Here is a 24,415-nt window from a genome sequence, read left to right on the forward strand (position 1 = left end):
CCTCTCATAAATCTCTGTGTGCCCAAGAGATTATTCTCCAATCTGGAGCGTTAGATTGTCTGCTGCAGGCCTCATCATCACTTGGAGTTAATAGCACAAAAAAAAAAAAAAAGCTCAGAGGAAAATTTTTTATCCTTTATTAAGCATCTACAAGAATGAACTATGATCAATATGGCTGTAACGCAATTTATTAGCATTTTATTAATGGGTCTTTGACTTTAGCCAGCGTGCACAAAGAGCTCTAACAGATCTCATGCAGTTGTGGTCGCTTGTAACCCACATCATCTCATCTGTTGCTTTTATGAGTGGTTCTGGGGCAAGTGACCCAGAATGTTCAGAAAGGGGAAAAAATGATCCATTTCCTGTTCCTCTGAAGGGCATATAGATTAATAATGTCATGAGCATCAGATGGGGTCGCTCAGACTCTTTTCAGTTATAGAGAATAAATTCTCTCCGTTTTCATGCTCAACTTAGATTTCTGCTGCTCCGTAAAGAGCTACAGATGTTTTAAAAGCATCAAATAATGCGTTCCAAATAACACATTAACCGTTACCTCTTAAATACACGCACGTACTGAGAATCAAAAGAGAGTTTTATCATCCATCTCTCAGAGGAGCGGGAAACCTCACATCTTCTTTGCAACCGTAAACTCTTGCTCCTCAAACACCCATCTCTCCCTCTCTCTCTCCCTGATGGTACGACAGCTCTGATGGCTGAACTTTAAATGACAGAGATGAAATTAATTCATAGGTGAAAATCCATCATTTCAGATCCGGAATATGTGCCACCTACAAGCATAAAGAATTAATAGAGTAATCTTACTGCGAGGCAGAGAGAGAGGGAGGGTGCGAGGAAGCGAGAGAGGGAGGAAGGAAGAGAGGTCATTTTATTCTAATTTGTACCTCTGACAATTTCCTGTCAGAGGATAAAGCAACACAAATAAATAAATAATCGAATATGAAAAAAATAAATACATTAAAGAACGGAACAAATAGAAGCGTATTTCTGTCTGAATGTGAAATGAAGGCTGGTTCCACTGCTATTAAATGAGAAGATGAAAAGAGAGAGAGAAAGAAAAAAGTGATTTTTTTCTATCTCCATGTTTTCTGTATTCATGCGAGTTAGTGAGTCATAATTCAATACAGAGGGGAGGTGTGACTGTGGTGTGGGGGGCATGACTACGTGGACAGCGTATAGATTTACATTCACTCTGCAAAAAAATGTGTGTGTGTGTGTGTGTGTTGTAAAGTAAAGTCACTCTGGCAGAACAACTGCTTTGTTAGTATTGTATAGTGAAAAATGATTGATATTAAAGTTGCATATAGCACACACACATCTGTGAGTGCTTTAGAGGTTCAGTGACTTGACACATACAAAGACACACACACACCTACACACACACACACACGTGTTGGTAAGACACTAGAGTGCCTGCTTTGAGACTTGAAAGCCCAATGCATTTACACACTGCCGTTTTGAGGATTGACTGTTACATGAGCTTTCACAAGAAACACACACTCACACACAAACACAAAAGTGCTGTAAACGACTGTTCCCTCATGCTCAATTTGAGCTGCAGACGTATAGTTTTTCAATTCCTCCAGACATTCATTGAATTAATTGTATTATTGCTTGATAATTGTACATCCTGCTTTCACCGCCTTGTGTCTGTCTCAATTCCGTCACCTTTGACTTTCATTATAATCTCATTTTACCTTTTCAAGACTCTGTAAATTAAAAACCTTTAGCATGATAATGAATTTACTGCGACTGTGTAATCTGCAGTCTGCCGTCACTTGAAGATGAACAAACTGCGGCATTTATCAGCTACGGAGCCGTGACACAGGCTGAACTGTAAATGTGGGAGTCTGCGCTGAGACAAGGAACCTCGTGGCTCCCGACAGGAAAAGACTCTTTTAGCACCTGCGATGGCTGCTATTCTCAAGAGATTGGGAACCTGTGGTGCTGTGAACTCTGAAAAAGTCTTCTCGAATCTATAAGGCAAACTAACGTGAGTGGGATGGCATGAAATGCAGGCAGACTGTTGAGAAGCCATCGGGTGCTTATAGTATATTAGCATTAGTCTTATTGTGGTGTTCCTCTCAGGAAACGGTTTGAAAAAAGTGACAGTTGTAGTAGAGGAAAATCAGACAATCCAGCAGAATATAAAATAATAAAAAAAATATGTGTGCATGGTTTTCTCAGTTATTATTTTTTAGAGAAGGGGAGCTTTTTTTCACTTTGCGTTCGCATGGTTATCTACACCGCATGAGAAACTGTGTAATTGGCTTCATGAGCTCTCGGTATGAACGGTTACGGCGCATTGCACTGACAGCGTCAATAGAGAAGCTTGATATTAAAAAAAACTCTGAATTGACCCAGGATTTTGAGATGTTAGTTTCATTCTTCTACTTGATTACACACACCAATGTGGTCTGGCTTTAATGCGCCTGTCCAGCCTTTGTAATTAATTTGAATTTGCATCTATTGGATCAGGAGAAATTAATTAGATCTCTCTGAATGCAAAGATGGTAATCATACCACATCCATCTTTCAGTGTGAGAGCGAGAGAGCATGTTCGCTGTCCACTCAGAAGGAAGCCAAACATGATTCACTGAAAAGATTTTTTGAGTCTAGATGAAAAAAAATTTGTGATGGTTCTTATAATTCAAATTGACGGTGCTTTCTTAAGGGGCCATATCATGTAGCATATTTGTGCTTTTATAACATTAGTTAAGGTTTCCTTTTTCACTGCATTTAGTTTAGCAATTGCAAATCAGTTACAAATGGATACCCTCTTTATATGCGAAATCAGTAACTTGTGGGTTCCAGTTTTGCGGTCTGGTCTAATATAATTGACACTGATCTATCCTTTAATAACAGCCTTTTTGGTTTAATAATAAACCAGTAGACATTGGTAGAAAGTACTGAATGAGTACACTGTGCACAAGAGCTGTAATTCCAGCAACCTGTCACTACCAAGATCGCAGCTATTAGCAAACCACAAGGATCTAATGATCCAATCAATTCTTGATGGGCAAAATCAAGTCCTACTCTACATTTTTTTTCTCTCATTTAAAAAAACTGCTTTTCCTGTCTTGAATAGGCTTGGTAACTTTTTGTTAGGCTATTAATAGTATCCGTAACAACCTTATTTACAGCTAAAATAACTATACTGTGATATATCCTAAATAAATGTATTTGTGGCGTGACATACGGTTTTGGCCATATCCTATCCCACAGCCCTACATGCAGAAATGTGCAGCTTAAATTATTAAATGGATAGCTCACCCAAAAATGAAAATTCTGTTACTCAGCCTGGTTTAAAACCTGTATCACTTTCTGGTAACACTTTATTTTACAGTGTCCTTGTTACATATGTTGCATTTACTTACTGTAATAATAACAGTAAATTAAAAACCCTAAACCAAACTCTAACCCTAGCCCTAATTATAGTAAGTACATGTTGTTAATTAATATCACTGTATATTATATTACAGTGTAGAGTTACATTGTAACAAGGACACCTTACAAGCCAGTGCTGGCTAAATCTGGCACATTTTACATATTGTTATTCATTATTAATGTGTACTGTCCCTGATTAAATATATAACAAACCAAAAAAAGAATAAAAATAAATAAATAAAGTGTAACCCACTTTCCTTTTTATGAGAAAAACAGCAGAAAATATTTGAAGAACGGTGGGCTCCAAAAACATTGGAATTCATTGACTTTCATTGTATATCTAATTTGTTCAAAATATCTTTTATGTTCCAGAGAAGAAAGTCGGTCATACACACTCTGAAAAACAGTGTGTAATACAGCCCAATGTACTGTTAATATGAAGGAATTTCCTGTAATGATTTTTCACGTGTTTTACCCATATTCTGAATTACGTTTTGCATTGTTTGTGTTTTAAGTTTGAAGGAAATCTCTGTAAATTTAACAGAAAAAGCTAGTTATATTAAGCTGGGACATAATCCTTTTTTTCCTGTGCAGGTTTAGAAACCTGAGTAAATGATGACAACTTTTAATTTTAGGTAAACTAAGATTAGTAATATAAAAGGAAACCATGTTAAACACAAACTTCAGTCACTCTTTCCTAACATTGGGAAAGATACACAGAGTAATAAGAGTGTATCTGCACAGTAGGCTACATCAAACACTTTCATTTCAAAACATGTTTTCAATGATATGACAATTATTTAGCACTTAACTAATTGATATAATGCTGTTTTAGTGTTATCATACTGTCGCCGCTCGCATTTGAATTTATATTCTCGGCAGGCACTTTCTTATCAAAGCGACTTTGATAAGACAGTGCATACATTATGTGCATGGAAGAGAGATGCAAAGCAAAAAAAGCAGATAGTGGATCCAAGTCAAGTACTACAGTTGAAGACAAAACCACTACAAGCACCAACACGGATGTAAGAGGATGTTCGTGGAGGAAGGAGTGTGGAGAAAGGAGCGGGAGCTCTTTATGTGGAGAGTAGAAAGCACTACACGACCAGATATACCAAATCATCACCAAGACGATGGTCTGCAATGGTACAGCAGGGGTCAATCAAATACAACCCTATGTAAGTGTGTTTAACAATAACATAACCTTAATGTGAGTGAGTGAGTACATGTGTGAGATAATGGAGTGTAGTTTACACACCAAAGTAGTTATTAGTGCGGCACATAAATATTGCATCACTGAATATCGTAGTGAAAGTGGAGTGTGTGTGTGTGTGTGTGCAGCAAGACTGGGAAGTCTGTTTAACTGCATGTGTATCTCCCTCTGCGGCAGCTCTCATTAAAATTGTAAAGTCATACACTGATGAGGGCACTTTAGAGTAACCCACACACACACACATGCACACGCATAAGAATGAAATATTATTGAACATCATCATTATCACCACACCACAATCTGGTTGACCTTCAAAAAAATATATAATAATACAATGTCTAATAATATAAAATAATCTTGTACCATTCTCTGGCTCAGACTTGCGCTCTTGTTCCGTATCAGTGAGGGACAGAACCGAGTTCGCTCGGCTCGACAGGCAGGAACTGTGCTCTGACTTCACTTCCTGCATCCACAACCGCAGGGCGTGGTCGGGGGAGGCGCCGCCCTCGGATTCAGGATCGGAGGGAACACTTGCAGACACGCCTCCCGGGTAAGCAAGCTCCTGATTGGCTGCGTGAAGCTCTGTCTGGAAATCAGGGAACACAGTCTGGGAGGGGTCCGAGAAATCTGGGTGAAACAAAAAAATAGAGAGTGAATGAATGTAATATATTTCACAAATCAAAGTTTTAGTACACGGACACACGCTCCCACAGGCTTGTGGATTAGAGTTCAGCGCTGGAGCTGTGTACTGACTGCTGAGATTTCTGGAGCCTGGCTCAGAAACAATTTTGTTCTCTCTTCAGAGATGGAGAATGGCTTATAAAGCCCCAAATAAATATTTAACAGAAAAGAATTATGCTTTTAACTGCACAAAATGTGAAAACCATTTAAATTCCCCCAAGAATGAGCATGTAAGAGACATATGGACTCAAATATGCACACTCAGATACACACATGCACTCTCTTACACAGAAACACTGTGTGTGTGTGTGTGTGTGTGTGTGTGTGTGTGTGTGTGTGTGTGTGTGTGTGTGTGCGCGTACTAAACACTACTTTTCTGTCATTTTTACTTCAGCGCTGACAACTCATTTTAAAATACACACACACACACACACACACACACACACACACACACACACACACACACACACACACACCACATTCTCTCAAGATTCAAGTAGATTTATTGGCATGGTAAAAAAAAAATCAGTAAAAACAGCAATATTGTGAAAAATTATGGCCTAATATATTTCAACATTTATTTTCAACATCATTACTCCAGTCTTCAGTGTCACATGATCCTTCAGAAATCATTCTAATATGCTGAATTGGTGCTCAAGAAACATTTTTTACTAGGAAAAATATACTGTCCAAGACCGTGTCTGGTACTTAACAAATACTACAGGTTCTCCAGAAAGGGTGCAAAATGCAAACAATTATTAGTGGATCCATCCTCATGAAAGAACCTGATAAAATTCTACATCCAGGCACTCGCATAGATTTTAGTAAATATGATTTTAAAAAATCAGGAATATTTAAAGGGGTCATATAATGGTACATGCACTTTTACAAGTTAATTGTACTGAAATGTGTGTTCATAAAATCAACCATCATAAAATGATAAAAATCCATCCAGTGGTTTTTTTTTTAATCTTCTTATATGTTTTCCCCTGTCTCTAATCAAGCCGTTCGACCGTGTGACGTCACATGGTCGGACGCCCCTCCCACGATGGTTGATTGACAGCCGCAGTTCAAACACAGACTCCGCCCTCGCTCGTGAGCAAGCTGTCAATCATAGTCCGCGCGTCTCGCTGGGGCACTGTCTCTGACTGTCTGTGAGCAGAATGGCGTCTAAGCGATTGTGGTGTTCTGTTCTTGGGTGTAATAACGATCACAGCAGTCATGTTGATGTTCCTAAATCCGAACCGCTGAAGACGCAGTGGCTGAGTTTGTTTTCGAAGGGAATATTCCCCACGATCAACGTCAATGCTTTCATGTTTGTGCGAATCATTTCACTCACCAGACTGCTTTACAAACGATGGTCAATATAAAGCTGGTTTTGCTAAGAAGCTGCTCCTGAAAAAAGGATCGGTACCAACTATTCGTGTTCCTGCTGAACCTCCAGAAGACGTGAGTGTAATGTTTTTTTAACCTTTATATTAATATTTATATTAATCTCTGCAAATCGCTAGCACGCTTCACGATGAATGCGTCTAAGGTTTACACTCAGGGTACATTACGGCATGTTTTTGACCAGGTAAAATAAATGTTTTCTTACAATACTAATGAGAATTTTTAATTAAAGTATATTACAAACTTTTAATTCAGACCATAAAGAAGCATATTAGCTTGTACAAAAATGGCATTATATGACCCCTTTAATAAATAGAATGTTCCAAAGAACGATTTGGATTTCCAAATAGAAATCCTTTAAAAAGTGTTTACTGTCAGTTTTGATCAATTCGATGCATCTTTGCTGAACAAAAATATTAATTTATTTAAAAAAAACTTCCTGACCTCAAACTTTGTAATGGTAGTTTATATTCACACTAGGGATGTGTGCCACATCTAATTTCTTTAAAGGGAAAATTCGCCCAAAAATCATAATCATTTACTCATCCTCATGTTGTTCCAAACCTGTATGAATTTCTTTCTTCTGTTGAACACAAAAGAAGATATTTTGAAGAATGTTGGTAACCAGACAGTTGACGGCACCCATTGACTTCCATAGTATTTTTTTCTTACTATGGAAGTCAATGGGTGCCGTCAACTGTCTGGTTACCAACATTCTTCAAAATATCTTCTTTTGTGTTCAACAGAAGAAAGAAATTCCAACAGGTTTGGAACAACTTTAGGGTAAGTAATGACCAAATTTTCATTTTTGGGTGAACTATCCCTTTAACGTTTAAACGGAAATTTTTAAAGGGTCTAACAAACCCACAGAGGGCGATTTTAAATAGTCTACTTAATTAATATATGAATCAAACAGTCAAATATAATTCTTAATGCAGCTAAAAGATATATACAATGTGCTTGCCTTGCATTATGATCATCATACAATCAACTGAATTATCATTATCAACTGAATCAATAGGCAGTGAGGGACCAATAAGTACAAACTCAATAGCCTATTAAAAAACAGAATTCCTAAAATTACAGTTAGCCAATATAAATCTGCACATCAAGGTATTGTTGTTCGTTACAACCCCTTGCACGTCGGGTTTGAACATGCATCTTGTTTGTGAAAAGTACCTGTACACATGACAGGCAGCAAAATCCCAAGAAAAGCTTGACGTGTACTAGCAACTACATTACTTAAGGGTAGTATATTTATTAGGATATTGATTTAGGCTAATGTAGGATCATAATTGTAAAGTTTTGATTCATGTTTCCCCTTTAAATCCATATAAAATTTTACATCAGGAGTCCTAATTGTTATATGCCAATTTGCAATATGACATGACACAGCCTGCACCTTGCTGTCTTCCAGGTGGACGTTTCTCTCTGCCTGCCTGCAAGTGACATGGAGAAAACGAACGCATGCAAGATCTGGGATAAAATGAAATGATTTTGTTTTCCACTCCAGATATACAATACAATAATGTGTTATTTTAATCTGTAACATTAACATGACAGTAATTAATATATTATTTATTTATCCTCCTATAAAAATACAGCAAAACATAAATGTGCAAAAAAAGATTTTATGTAAACGACTATTTCTGCAATATCAACTAGCAAATGTTGACTACCATTGACTGGTCTTTTTGGGAACTTGTGAGCAATCATATCTACTGTACATAGCAGGCTACTGTCTCTTTCTCCAATATCTTTTCATCTCATGTTGCCTCTTCTTATTTAATTAAATCTACTTTCTTATTCCAACCTCGTCTTATCCCTTCTTCTCATCTCAACTCATCTCTTGCCCTCATATCTTCTCATCTCTCCTCTTCTCTTCATTTGTTGAAGTAAAGGTGATGGGCTCTTGATGGGCTTTCCCGGAAGTGTGTAGCACTAAGTGTGTGTGTGTGTGTGTGTGTGTGTGTGTGTGTGTGTGTGTGTGTGTGTGCAGAAGAAGTGTGATTTTTCAGACCTGTGTGTGTGTATGTGTGTGTGATGAGCAAGATCTTTACTCAAGTGTCCTTAAGAATCCTCTCCTCTACCTCTCTGACTCCTGTCTCTGTGGCGACCCCTCTCACTGCTCTCCCTGCTCTAATCATCTCAGTACTAATTGCCCACGATGCAGTTCTCCGTCCTTCACTGAGAACATGACCCCCTGCTACTCGGCCTGACCCACACACACACACTTGTCCACAAGCCGACATGGATGGAAAAAGCTAGGGTAAGAGGAGTGGGTGAAAGACCTCTCTTTACTTCTCTCTCTCCATTTCTCCCCCTTTCTCTCTCTCTGTCTCCATTTCCATCTCTCTTTATTTGTGAAGCTGTTTCCGTGGTAACTGGAACAGAATGTTTTGTTCTGCATGTAGCGTTTGAATAATTTCATAGAGGAAACAAAAAGACTCACTGTAACCTGCTCAACCTCCAATGTAGATATCTATCTAGGTCTATCTATCTATCTATCTATCTGTCTGTCTGTCTGTCTGTCTATCTATCTGTCTGTCTGTCTGTCTGTCTATCTGTCTATCTATCTATCTATCTATCTATCTATCTATCTATCTATCTATCTATCTATCTATCTATCTATCTATCTATCTGATGTTGATTCCATACAGGTGAGAAATAAAATTCAGCACTCAAGATAGATTTAAAAATGATGTTTGAAAAAGCTCAACACTCCTTGAATTACAGCTAAATGGTTGCTTGTTCTAACATTAGAGGTCTGGCCCCGGCCAAGGATTTTCCTAGTCGGCCGTTTAAGCCATTTAATGATTAGTTGAACGTTTTTGATAATAATTTAAATACTTAAAAATATACTGGGCTAAGCGAATGGCCATGTAAAGTTGCTAACATTTCAAATGATAAGATGTTTGAGAATGATAGGCAAACATTTGGATTTCCTGCCCAACATAATTACCATAAAGGCCAACAGTGTTAATGATCTGTCCTATGGAGATTTTTCTTTCTGCGACAAATACAAATTTGGTTGACCGGATTCTTCTCATTGACTAATGTTTGGTCAACTAATAGGGGGAAGCCCTAATTTGCAGCACTTCAACTTTCCACATATCCGTTGATTTTTTTTTTTTTTTTGATTTTTTTTATATGGACATGAAGCTGTGAGAAATCTTCTGTGGAAAGTTGAGTTAATAATTTGTTATGCAAAAAAAAAAACCCACAGAGGCCATGCATTATTATTTTTCTGACTTGTGTTTATTTATTTTTCGAGAAAAAAAAAAAAAGTAATATGAATGCCATCTAGATAACATCATTTATTATTAATTATTAATTATATATTATTCAATCATACATATTTAATGATTTATATAATACATATTTATGTATGAATATGTAATCATTCTTTTTTTTTTATGTAATTTTGATTTATAATCAAAAATAACTTGCTGTATACACTCTACATGTTTCTGTTCAGGTGACCAAAAGGTCCAACCAAACTAAGTTCTACTCAGCAAGAATAAAAATTAAAGGGAACATTGCCTGTGTGTGTCTTAGTTATAGGGAATCCTTTAATTAATGGAAATAGTTCACCCTTGGGACTCAGACAAGCAAAAATGAATCCATGAATGTAGAATATCAAAGACAGAAGAATAAGGGGTGAAATAAATTATATTATTAAAATTGTTAAAAAATTTAAATTGTATTCATTATTCAAAAGTAAAACACATATCCCATTATTATTTAATGACAATAGTGTTTGATGTTTGGTGTGTGTGTGTGTCTGTTGATGGCTCATTTCAATTTACAGTGAGTTTTCAAAGAATTCTGTTCCTTACTAAGGAGTCATAACATATAATCACTTTCATTAACGCAACCATCAAAACAGCAAACAAAACAGCTTGCCTATGATCTCCTTTAGAAAATGCAGCCTTTCATCCAGTGTCAGATGTTTATGATAACAGCTCCAGTGTCCCGCTAAATGTAGAGGGATATTAATTATGTGTCATCATTTAAAGCTGTCTCTCTCTCTTGTGCAAACACATGCAGGCATGCACATATCCTTGTGGAAATTTCATTTGACATCCATTACTTGTTATATAAGTTGGTCATAATATATGAATGAATCTGCTGTGCATTTTAAATTAAACTATATACTGCAACAACTCTATCTATACTGTTAAAATCAAAACAAGACATTATTTAGTCTCTATTTTTATGTGTTATTGTCAGGAGTGCACATAACTATTTTTGGTCTGGTTCTCAAGGGAGCACCTGGACATGCTGCTTGGTACTCACACTTTACACGGCACATTTATCCTACAAGCTGTCGTCATCATCAAACATGACGATGTTTTTATTTTATTCTATTTACATTAATGACACAGACAACAGCAGGAATATTAGGCTGCGGTCATTTTAAGACCGAATGCACGGGCCGAATATACTGACACACATCCGGTTCCTTTCTCAACTGTTCACTTATGACATAGCCTGACATACTTGCCAAGACGGGTATTTTGTCATAATTTTGAGTGTGTGTCCATTTAAGCGCAAGTAAATGTGAAAAATAAATCAATTTGATGTTCGAGTGCTTTCTGAAACACACCTCTCTCTCTCTCTCTCTCTCTCTCTCTCTCTCTCTTTCTCTCTCTCTCTGTGTCCGCACGCTTCGGGTGTGTGAGGCTGTGCGCACAGATAACGCGCAAGTCCCGATTTTCGCCTCTTCTTCCACGTTTAAAATCGCTTGAATGTGTAAATTGGCAAGACAAAACATGTCCAAATGGTAAACTCTATGATAAAATCTATGACGGTTAAATTTAGCAGTTAATCCGCAAATCACATGCGTGCCGAACCTGATAATAATAAGATATGTTTCTTGAGCACTAAATAAGCATATTAAAATTATTTCTGGAGGATAACGTGACACTGGAAATTTGAGTAATAGCTGCTGAGAGTTCAGCTTTGCTATGACAGAAATAAATTCAATTTTAAAATATATTAAAATATAAAAGTTATTTTAAATTGTAATAATATTTCATAATATTACTGTTTAGCTGTATTTTGATCACATAAATGCAACTTTGGTGAGCATAAGAGACTTCTTCCAAAAAAATATTTTTAAAATCTTACCAACCCCAAACAGTAGTGCATGTGAATTTTTTTGAATTTCAATTGATTTTCATTCTACTTTACACTCAAAATTGAATTGTAAAAGAGTTTACACACACACAAACAGAAATCCTTACCATTCTGGGGATGCTCCAAGGGTTTCCTGCGGACTTTGTGGCTGTTGTAGGTGAATCTGCGGTCAGGCTCGTAATCGGGGCGGGTGTGCGCCTCTCTGTAGTGTTTGTGATGAAGGTTGGTACCATCCTCTTCATCAGATGAGCTGGAGTAACTGAGCTCCAGGCCGGGGTGGGGTCGGGCCAAAGATTGGTAAAGCTTCTCGTCCATCTCTGCTCTCACAATATCACACACTCAGAAATCTCAAAAACTCACTCAAAGCACACTACACACACAAAGAAAAAAAACAGAAGAGAACAGAGGCGATGAAACAGAAAGCAAACAACAGCAGTTCAAATGTACTCTAAACTTTCATTTCACTGGAGCAATTTTTTGTAAAGCGATACATGAAACAGCTTGAGAACAAACGGCTGCTCTGTAGAAATATATTTAAAGAGGCATGAAGGACAAAACAAAACAAACACTATCCAAAACCACCCCCATGTTTTAGCCAAACATTCATCGACCACCAAGAAAAGAGAGATGGTCTCAGAGGACAAATGAAAGAGAAGAGGGAGAGATAGATGGAGGGTGAGATGAAAAGATAAAGAGATGCTTAGATAGAGGAAAAGAGAGAAGATAAAAAGGGTGAAAGACTGAGGGGGGAAAGAAACAAACTCAAAACAAGAGAGAGTTATACAACTGCCCGGTAATGAAGGCAATTAAATCATGAAATTAACGTACCTCACAATACAGCACACCAGTCAATACTTTAAAATAATTCATTAGGATATTTTTTTTGTGTGTGTTGTAGTTAACCTAATCAATCTTACATTCTGAATTAGCTCAAATTTAGCTCCAAGTAATACTGATAATCCAATATTGTAGAGCTGTAACAAACTACGGATATTGAAAATAATAATAATGTCATTAATAATAATAATTGATAATCAATAATGAAAATAACTGACACTATTTAAACTGACACTATTTAACTGAAATTGTACATGTAACACAGCTAATTAATTATATGTTTTTTATGAGAACAGTAACTGTAATGGGATTCTATTTCTAACATTAGCCTACAATTTATAGGAGAATATGGCTGCATGATTCTGGAGAAAAAATATATAAATGCGATTACGATTAAAAAAACTCTAGGTTTGTTGTGCTTGCTCGTAGGGCTCCACAATTTGGACAAAAATGTTGTGATTATAAAAAAAAAAAATGAATAAGTTTAGATGGTTGGCGCATGTTTAGTTTTTAAATGCACGTCATAAACGATACAAACTCAGAGCAGATGCAGAGATGGTGTTTGTTTCCTCAATGTCGAAGAGCGCTGCATGTTTCAGAGTGAAATGTGGATTTCAATGTTTTGGAGCAGCTCTGTTCACAGTAAATGCAGCTCCAAAACATTGAAATCACTGGATCATCAGCTGCTCGCAACTGTGCCACATTTCACTCTGAAACATGCGGCGCTTAACTGTGGACAAACAGTCAGTATGTTACAGACCTCCCTGACCCAAGAACACAGACAACAAAATGAAAAAAAGGTGTTAATTGCATAATATTAAACATGTTGAAGTTAACCTTAATTTTAAACACACATCTTTCTGACTGCATCCAACACCAACTGCATCCGTAGATCTTCATGAGAAGGGATTAGTGGGAAACTAATATTGGAGTCAGACAAGATTGTGCTTGAATTGCCCTGCATACATCTTATTCAGTGCTCTAGCATTCTCAATGCGAGACACAATCTCTCTCTCTTTCTCTCTCACTCTCCAGAGAGTGTGGCTCCCTTTCAGCTTTCACTTCCCAAATCTAAACGCTGACCATGACCTTTCCATGACCTTTGAGCCTGAAAAGAACATTCAGCGTTCAACAGAGGAGCGCACAGGTAGGGGAGGGCCACTGAAAAACAAGATGCAGTTAGACAGGGAGAAAGAGAAAGGAGAGGCACAGCTGAAAGGAGACAGATGAAAAGGAGAGGTGGAACGGATGAACACGGGATGAAAGAGAACCGATAGACCATATGGGGTAGAAGAGGAGTCAAACGAAGATGAAGACGGGGACAGGATAGGAACAGAAGCATGGCTGAAAAATGAAAGCGGGAAGGATGAGAATGGACAGATGAAGAAATGAAGAAGGATAGAAGGAGCTTGCAAAATGACCAGACAGGTTAAAGACTTTCTGGGAAGCATACAAGAGGGAGACAGACAGAGAAAGAAAGTCACTCTCATCCTGACATTGATGAAATAGAAGTTAAATATTACCATCAAATGCTCGTTAGTGTGTATACTTTGTATTGCTTTTGTAATGGGTTACTAATTGGCTGACGCGGAAACGCGCGGCATGACTAAGTGATGTGGGAGGGGTATGCGAGTTAAATCCCTGTCAGTCTCTGGCAGGCTGCCTGCTGATTGGATGTCGTGCCAGAGCGAGTGCCAATTGAAGGCGGCGGTGACTTTGTAGACTGGAGGCAGCATCTTTGCACGCAAACACAATTAATACTCTGTTAGTTAATAGTAGCTGTGGTGAAAGCTCCCTTTATCTGTCTCCCTCGCTCTGCTCTCAAGAGACCGTAACCAAGTAGCAGAGGAAGCCAATCAAAGACTATTATTACCATTTTTGATCAAAACGGAACTCACTGTAACACGTAAAGTGGGTTAAAGGCCACTAAAAAAAATGCGTGCGGCAAATAAGAGATGTAGACACAAACGCACACTTGAAGCAGACAGATGGGGAGGGTTCTTATGGGAGTGCTGAATAAGTCTTTGTAATCAGATGATTATGATGATTACAGTGTAGGAGAATAAACTGCAGAGAGGGGACACAAACATGGGCACGAACCCAGGCATGTACACACAATGGACCACTTGCACTGAGCATCGTGACGCACTTCCGTTTGGAAATAGTATGTCTCACTTATTTCTGGTTATGTTTACTTTCAAAGTACTGTGGTCAATGAGTTGAACAAACGCCACCTAAAATGAGTGTCCGCAATAAGATTTAAAAATTTGGCAATTTTTACTGTGTGCAGAATTTTCCAAACTTATCGGAACATGAAGTTTTAATCCAACCCAAGCCGATCTGAGAAAGCCAAGTACAGCTCGCTGCATCGTGCGGTGGACATCCAACCCGGCCCACATCCAAGTGTGACGTCAGAAGATACGCCCATGTCCAAATACGCCACGTGACTCATTTCCTGCGGGGGATATCCAACCCGGCCCACATCCAAGTGTGACGTCAGAAGACACGCCCATATCCAAATACGGCACGTGACTCGCATGCGCAAAATGGCGCTGCACTTCCTGTAGGAAATGTTTACGGTTATCATATGGTTATCATAGTTATTGGTTTATAATAAAAATGGTAGGCCCACATGGTCATACGTTACATCTGCATTGCTCACTGGTTTTGTAAGTCAATGACATGGTAATACAAGTAAACAATGTACATTAAAACAATATTTTTGTATTTCTGTTACACAAATGGTAATCAATAATCATGGTTTTGCTATAATAAACGTTTAAGGGAGCATATACTTAAACTAAAACGAGTTTGTCACTTTCTTAATTATATGTGGACTCCAAATTGCACTTATATATTTACCCCTTCTAAAAAAAAAAAAAAAATGTAAACTTTTTTACATTTCTTTCTATGTGTTTATAGAAATATTGCATTTTTACAACCAAATTAAGACTTCACTTATTAATTCCTGTTATAGCAAATAAAACAATAGAACAGCAGAATGGAATTTAAGTAAACCTTAAGTTAAAAAAAAAACAATATGGTGAAACTTGAAAAAAAAATATTGTGCAAGTTCATTTCAGTAATTCAACTAAAAGCTGATACTAATATATAATATAGAATCATTACATGCAAAGTGAGATATTTCAAGCCTTTATGTGTTCTAAATTTGATTATTATGGCTTACAGCTATGTTGAATTACTAAAATAAAGGAACTTTTGCACAATTTTCTAACACATAAAAACCAGTTAATCCCTCACTTATTTAGTAAGCTAGTTTAACATATCAAAATACCATCAGTTTAAAATATCTTGGTCACAAATTAATATTTTGTGTTAATACATCAAGTTTACACACATGGGTAAATTTTAATTTACACAAAACAATTAAAAAATGTATATCAATCTTTAAACAACTGAAAAATTGGAGTGAGTCTTAGTTTATTGAATTGTAATGATTAACCTCCTTAAGTTTAACTAATTTGCTCATTATCAGGGAAAATAATGATGCAATCATCATATGCAGTCACTAAATGATATGGCCAGATATAAGAAGGAAAAACTCGAGAATGATTCAAGAATGAATTTATTTATATATACATGCATTTATTTATATTATATGAAAAAAATATTTGTGGAAACACAAAATATTGTGCTACAACCAACTTATGCATATTACAACAGTTTATCATCACATTACATTATCTAAACGTGTATTGCTTATTTACATAAGCAATACACTTAGGCCTACATAGCAATGACTGAACAACTTCAAATTTTTCAATATGCAGTTACAACTGACAGAGTGACAATCAATTCTCAAATTCTCTAGAAGCAGAATAAGATTTACAGAATGTAACGTCACACATAAACACTGAAATAATATAATTTTCATATCTACCCTTAACGTTAGTTAACGTTAACTTGCCGATACGAAACACTCAGCCAATGTAACACACAACTCAGTTAAGAGACATCACAGGAGAGTTAAATGACCAAATATGTAAGTTGAAGATAATTCATAGTTCTAAAACAACATCATCAAATCTTATTCATTCGAATTACATCCATATTTTGACAATTTATTACATATCGCGGACTTTCGCGCTCGGAGCAGGCATGCTAGTCAAGTGATCAGTCGCACTGCACTGACCTCATAAACTATTATTAAAGTAATAAGAGCTGCTTTCAACAGGTAACATTTCATTCTCATACAACTCATTCGTATAATGTTGAACAGTATTTATTTATACTAAAACCGCGTGGCTTGTTTTGTGCATTTTGTTTCGCAGTTACCTTCGTCTTCTTGTCTTCTCTTCTCGATGCTTCTTCGTTAATGAGAATGATGTGTCCAATTTGGGCATGGGCGTGCCGGCCTAATGGCTTCTGACGTCACACTTGGATGTGGGCCGGGTTGGATGTCCACCGCAGGTTGCAGCGAGAGGCTTCTCGAGAAAGCAGCGGCGGGTGATAAAAATACGCCATTATTTCACCACAGGGTGTCAGTGTTCGGCTAAACTAATGACCGCGACGCTGAAGTGTATGAGAACAGATGAATAACATCAGTACGAACCACAAACATTTATTTATTTGGATTAAATATTTTAATCATTCTGTGTCATTTTTCACTATTTACATGTTTATGCCCAAAATGCTATAATATTCAAAGTAGTTGACTGTCATTCTCCTCTACGCTGTGTACGTTATTGATTAAATAGCCTATAGCCTATTTAACATCGTTGTAGGCACCTCAAAAGCATTCATTCATTCAACTATTTTAAAAGACTGGAATAAACACCAGCGCACACAAGCAATCCTTTTAATAGTCAATTTCATTTAAAAATGTAAACCCAACAGGTATGAAATGTAAGAAAGAGAAAAAAAAAACTGATAATGAGAAGAAAAGCATATAGGACTGCTGCAGCTTAGTGGATAAATATATTTAGCCTATTTATTATTCAGAATGCACAGTTGGAAAGAAAATATTTATAGGAACATTTCAGCAGGCTCAAGATAATTAATACAGATATCATTATTCATTGTTTTAATCAATTGGCAGCCATAAAACAGTGATAATCTGCATTCTCATATATGTAGGTGTGCTGAACGCTCTAACCGGAAACTCCCGAAATGTACTAACTAGAACGCGGAAGTAGTGCAAGTAGTCCATTGTGTTCCTAATTGGGTTTGTGCTCAAGACTACACAGTTTATGTTTAGGGATGCTCTTCCTTTATCACTGAGCAACAGGTTAAAATTATAGTAATAAAACCCTCCTTCGTATAAAGAACTGTATTTTGCTGTAAAGAGTTCTTGAGTTGGCTATATTACATAAAACATTGATGTTACATTAAAGGTGCTTCAGATCAGTGTATCAGTTCTATGTATCTTCCATGAGATATACAGAAGCATATCCGAGTTTTATGTCAGGAATTGGTCAACACTGTATACCAAAATAATCTCTCTCTTTTTTTCAGGTACCATCTAACCAGCATCCAAGAGGACTTTTTGTCCAATTAAAAGAATATCATTTTTTTCTATAGCAGATTTAAAAAATAAATTATTTTACGGTTTTCACAAAAATATTAACAGTACGACTGTTTTTAACGTTTTTAAGAAATGTTTTGCAAGCACTGAATCAGAATATTAGATTGATTTCTTAATGATCATGTGACACTGAAGACTGGAATAATGGCTGCTGAAAATTCAGCTTTGCCATGGCAATATATACCATCAGGAATAGTCTTGATCATGAAAAGAGGGTGGTCCGTACCTGAATGGAACCAAACCTGAATGAGAGTTTGCAGTATATAGTGGAGAACATTTTCTCTCTTAAAAACGCACCCAGACCCACTTGGACTGTGAAGGTTAAGTCCCATTCAACTGTCAAGAGCATATTTCATACTCTAATGGGGTAGCCTATACTCTAATATTCTAATGGTAACACTACAAGTTTTCCTATGGCATCAGGCTTTAGTTAGAAAATAGATGTTTTTAGCTTGTGGTATAAATGCTTATATATTTGACACTCAGGGTGGCCAAACTAACTCAGTCTGGATTGATTTTCATACTCCTGCTGTTGATACACAACTGCGCATCTCTGTATCACCCAGTCATTTTAGCCATATAGTCAAGATCAGTTTATGTGTTGATGTCTCGACAGCTCAATGTAGAGATGGATCAATGTATGGACAGTATTAACACTCTGTGTCACTGAACTTTCCCAAACTAAACAAAGAGAAAATCGAAGGGCTCTTAGTCAGGGATAAAGGGCGGTGAGTGAAACTGTCTACAATGCGAAAATCCTCTCTTGAATACTAAGTCTCACGTTAAAATCCGCTATGTATCGTTGTGCACGAATTTGAATTTTAAGGTCCATATCAGGCAGTCCACTTAAACTGCTTTTTATCAGCTAAGAAACATAGTCACGAGCAGATGCTGAGAGATTGATGCATGTCTGGACTGCTGCAATGCTCTCCCTGTCTGCTCTTCCCGAGAACGCCCGGCTAGACTACAAATTAATGCTGCAGCACGAGTGCTGACAAAGAGCAGAATGAAAGCACACATTATGCATGTCTTAAAGTCCCTTCATTGGCCTCTCGTAAATTTTAGGATTGATTTCAAATTTCTGTTACCGGTGTACAGATCCCTTAATGGGTTTGCACCTAAATCCATTTCTAATAAGCTTGTGAGGATCGTTTCAAACGGGTCTCTTTGGTCTCCTAACACTGGTGTCCCAGCAGTCAGTAGTAAAACTCAATGCTCTCCAATGCCTGTTAAAAGAAATCGCACTCTTGATGAGTTTAAACAAAGCATTAATATTTTTAGCACATTTGATCACTTTTCCTTATTCATATTATGGCAGATTTATTTATTTGTAAACTTTATTTTATGTATTTATTACATATGGTTTAATTGCTGTGCTATTTATTTATAATGTAATATTTTATTTGATCTACTGTATGTGCTTTGACTTTTTAAACTTTATTCTTTAACTGCACTATTAGTTGCATAATTTCCTGTGTTTAATTATGCACCAACCTAGCATTTAATCTTTCATGTTTGCCAACCGACACATTAATCTCCTTGTATTGCATCATTTGCACAAAATATGGTTTACAACTAAAGTCTGTATTAAAGGTGATAATGTAGGGTTATGCACCATTCAAGTGCCATATGCATACAGTATGACACAGACATGCTAATATGAATGGTTTAAAAAAATATTTGCTTCTAAATATTGTCAACAATAACATTAGCATGATTTGACTGCTGGGAACCGTACAATATTACAGGCAGCCTGTAGAGACATATCATATTTTCTCTCTCACACACACAAACTGTATCTACACACAGTGGATAATATTCATTCATCCATCTTCAGATTATCAGTGCAGACTTCCTGCGCTGATTCTCTCTAAAATAGTCACACACACACACACACACACACACACACACACACACACACACACACACACACACAGCAAGAGTTGACGTTCCCTCATCCATCTCTCTCTATTGCCAGAGTCACTTCCTGCACTGAACGATTTTCTCCCACACACAGAAACACACGCAAATTCTTCTGAGGAGAATCAGATCTGCAGTAAGAGAAAGCTCTTGCCCTGAGCAACTGCACAAACGTGTCAAAGTCCTGATACTGCCTAAAATAAAAGCTGACAGCACACACACACACACAGACATAAACACAGTCCGTAAACATGAAAGTCAAGCGCAGGTCAGCTAAGAATATTTCTTGCTGGTGGCATTTCTCTACGCTCCCAAAAAGGTAAACACACACACAAACACACACTTTCTACATAAACCTGAAGCTAGTTAGACATCTTTGGGGGTCATATCTGACAAAGATCATCGCCATGGAGACCCAGGCTGGAAGAGGGGTTAAGGAAATGGATAGAGATAGCGTCTACTGACAAAACATAAATTCATATAATATTTGAATTTTTTTTATTTTTATTATTATCTTCTTTTTTTTTACAAATCACTCTTCCTCTACTTATCCTCCTATTTCATTGTTCTGTGCACAGATACATTTGAAATGTTTAAACATGATGTATAATTCATTTTGGGTATATCAAACGGGCAATCTTTGGTCTTATTAATCTATTACTTGTACTTTTGAATGAACTGTTTGCTTGTTTCTTTTCTATTGTACACACTTCTTATACGTTTATAATGGCTAATATTGTTTATTTAAATATTATTTTTCAATAAATATTATCTTATATAAATAACCTGCCATATTTGGTATTGAGAAAGTGTCCATTAGTGATTGTGATTTTGGCTTCAGTGAAAGTTGGCTACATTATTACGTTTATACATTAACTGTTAAAAGGACAAAGACAAAGATATCGCTTTCCTCAGCGGACATTCAAAAAGACTGACCTTAAGAATATGAGCTAGTGGCAGGTAATGCACTTGCTTAGTCAACCTCTCTCTCTCATTATACGGTACTCTACTATCCATTATAAAATAAACTTCAATGAAACGACTCAACGTTCCTTCGTTGCTAGTTTTAAAGTGACATTTTAGAATAAGTAACAGAGGTTTGGGCTCAACTGTTAAAATGTCAACTTGAGATTTAAGATTTGAATCCGTGGCAGTAGGAAGTAGTTCCGCACAGAAGAGTTTTTTTTAAGACACTCCGTTGTTGTTTCTCATTACACACTTGTGCTGTGGAACCGTTGTATAAACGCATTTTCACACTCGTAGCTGTGCGATATGGCTCTTTATCAGCATGGCTGTGATTGCCTGCAGAATAGCATTTGTGTGCTGTCAGACACAACTCTCTGGACGCGCACTTCGAATGTGTGTGCACTAGGGGTGTAAAAATGTATCGTTTCTACGATGCATCGCGATGCAGACGGGGACGATTCAAAATCGGTTCAGTAATAGACCATAACCAGGGGGGCAGTGTTCCGGAAAACATTGAAGCTTCCCCGGGCGCCGCCATTGATTAGCGGACCCCCACCTGCTGTTAGCATTCCATTGACTCCCATTCATTTTGGCGTCACTTTGACAGCGAATAACTTTACATCTGAGGCGTTTAAAGACTCCATTTGTCCATTGTTTATTTCTAAAGAAACACGAAAATGTATAAAAGGCTCCATTACCTTGTATCTTACGTTATGGCCCAGTAGAAACAGTTTTTGTAAAAATAGGCTAACGATTGTGTCATAACCACGCGACTCTCTGTCGCACAGTAGAGAGATTACCTTATGGACAGGAGGAGAAGCTCGCGGGCAATCGGGGGGACGTGGAGGCAAAATGACAAAGTAATTAATCAGAATACTTAGCAAAAGTTGCTCCTGCTCCTAGCTCATGGACACCTCCTACTCACACTCTCCGTCTCTGCAAGTTTCGGAAGGGAATGATTCAGATTTCTCTTGGCACAGCTACTAGAAGACAGACAGTTTGCTCACGTGACATCTACGTCGTCAAGCTCAGTTTGAGCCTGCGCAGTACTCTCGGCCATCAGGAAGTGAGTGCTTCTAATTGACTTCACTTTTCTCCATTGAATCCAATGGGGTCGCTGTGTCCATTTCTTTTAGTGTCTATGACCATAACCGATTATAATGTACTGACGCTTTTCTGACGTCATTTGTGCCATACGTGCTTTGTCGCGGTAGCATACAATGGCAGAGGGAGGCGAGACAATTAAAAATGCTCCAACTACTTTATAGCCGACGTGCTGTGTGCGCTCATGTCACGCACAAATAAAATATGCAGGAGGTAATACCACTAACTTGATAAACCACATTAGCCGTTTTCCCCCCCGAGCTGTTAACGCCCCGCAGAGTCTGGCTGCTTTAGAGATGCGCGGATGAGCTCCAACGTCACCCGAATCCGCACAAATAAATAAATCATCCACCCGCCCCAATAATTTTCTCTGATTTAAGTATCCGCACCGATGGTCAAATTACAATTATTCTGTGTTGTTATGCGTGATTATAAATGGATGATCATCGCCTTCAACAGCGGATTTAGCGACGGTTGATGCGCGCATCTTTTGGTAACATAATACACTGATTAATGAGCGCTGCTTTTAAATGAACATTTCTTTAAAACAAAATTTATTTGACAGATTTTCCTTTTCTTAATGGCATAAACAAGCTTTACTCCCTTGAAACTTGAACTGGAATGTCACTGTTTCTGTCACTGCGACTTCCCGAACAGGCGAGCACGCGCGCACACATTACTTTTGAAGTAAATTTAAAATTGAGGATGCGGTGGCGGTGCATCGCCATATCGAATTGAACTGAATCGATGACATGATAATCGTAATCGAACCGAACCGTGAGACCATGGGCCCTATCTTGCACCCAGCGCAATTGACTTTGTACACCGACGCATGTATCATTCCTATTCTGCACCCGCGCAAAGCGCGCTTTTCCCTCCACAGAAGCACGTCGCTAAACTAGGGAATGAACTTGCGCTCCCTGGGCGGTTCAGCGCAAAAAAGGCGGCGTGTTTTCGGCGCAAACAATCCTTCATGCTATTTTGCAGGTTTAGAAAACAATTGCGCCACTAACCAGGAAAAAATAGTTTAAAGTCAGTGGCGCGTTGCGCATGTTATTCATATGCTATTTTAAGGGCGCATGCTTGGCCATAATCAATGTAGCGTGTGCACAACGCGCATACACTTTGATTCTCTCATCTACACAGAAGCAGCAGTTTTCATTTTTGCAAATCATACATTATTACGATAGATAGATAGATAGATAGATAGATAGATAGATAGATAGATAGATAGATAGATAGATAGATAGATAGATAGATAGATAGATAGATAGATAGATAGATAGATAGATAGATAGATAGATAGATAGATAGATAGATAGATAGATAGATAGATAGATAGATAGATAGATAGATAGATAGATAGATAGATAGATAGATAGATAGATAGATAGATAGATAGATAGCGTTGCTCTCCTTGGCTGTGAACCGCTCCTGGCGCCCGCCTGGCAAATCCGCCGTTATAATAGGAATCCGCTTTAGAACAAACGCGCCTGCTTTTAAAGGGAATGTGAGATGACGCTCTGATTGGTTTATTTCACGTTACGCCCAAACCACACCTATGAATAATGAAGCTCTTCAGACCAACCCATTTTAGATTTGCGCCTGGCGCAAGAGTCATTTATCCCGCCGGTAAAATAGCAACAGAGCCAAGACCCGCCCACAAAGTTACTTGCGCTTTGCGCTTTGACACTTGCGTTTCAGATCGTTAAAATAGGGCCCCATGTGTCGGTTCACACCCCTAGTGTGCACACAAATCTTCTCACACAGCGTACGAGTACTGAATTGAGTTCTCTTTCATGTGTTCTTGTGCTTGAATGTTTAAATTGGCCAGGCTTAAAAACATGTGCAAAGGATAAACTTTCATGACGATGCAGCACTGGCCTGATCGAAACAGTGACAGTTTGTCAACTCTTTGCCATCGCGCAGTCCTATGTTGTAGCTTGTTCATAAGGTATTGAATAGTTTGGAGAAATGCGATACGATTTTATTTAAAGGTCCCATATTGTCAAAACTGAAATTTCCTGGGTTTTTTCATGATAACAGAGGTCTATGGGGCTATGTAAGTACCATATGAGTTTCAAAACAGTCAATCCACAGACAAATGCACACAGCCTGCATAAAGTAGCTGTGCCTTTTCACGAGCCGTTGTGACTTCCTTAAAAATGTGACGTCAGAACTACTCAGTCACCACCCCAAGCACTTTCCAC

The 24,415-nt window shown here is 37.7% G+C and overlaps 1 protein-coding gene across 1 annotated transcript in view; it reads right to left on the reverse strand.

Moving 5' to 3' along the window:
* Positions 1–24,415, reverse strand: part of tenm1 (teneurin transmembrane protein 1) — a 176,975-nt gene that overhangs the window by 126,673 nt on the left and 25,887 nt on the right. Inside the window, exons 2-3 of the mRNA XM_081367090.1 lie at positions 11,941–12,203; positions 4,982–5,245 (exon numbers count right to left, since the gene is read on the reverse strand). Of these exons, the coding sequence (XP_081223216.1) occupies positions 4,982–5,245; positions 11,941–12,148 (472 nt within the window). The 5' untranslated portion in view covers positions 12,149–12,203. The remainder of the gene's footprint in view (positions 1–4,981; positions 5,246–11,940; positions 12,204–24,415) is intronic.

This window comes from Scardinius erythrophthalmus (assembly GCF_964197995.2).
Source record: "Scardinius erythrophthalmus genome assembly, chromosome: 5".
Taxonomy (NCBI): Eukaryota; Metazoa; Chordata; class Actinopteri; order Cypriniformes; family Leuciscidae; genus Scardinius; species Scardinius erythrophthalmus.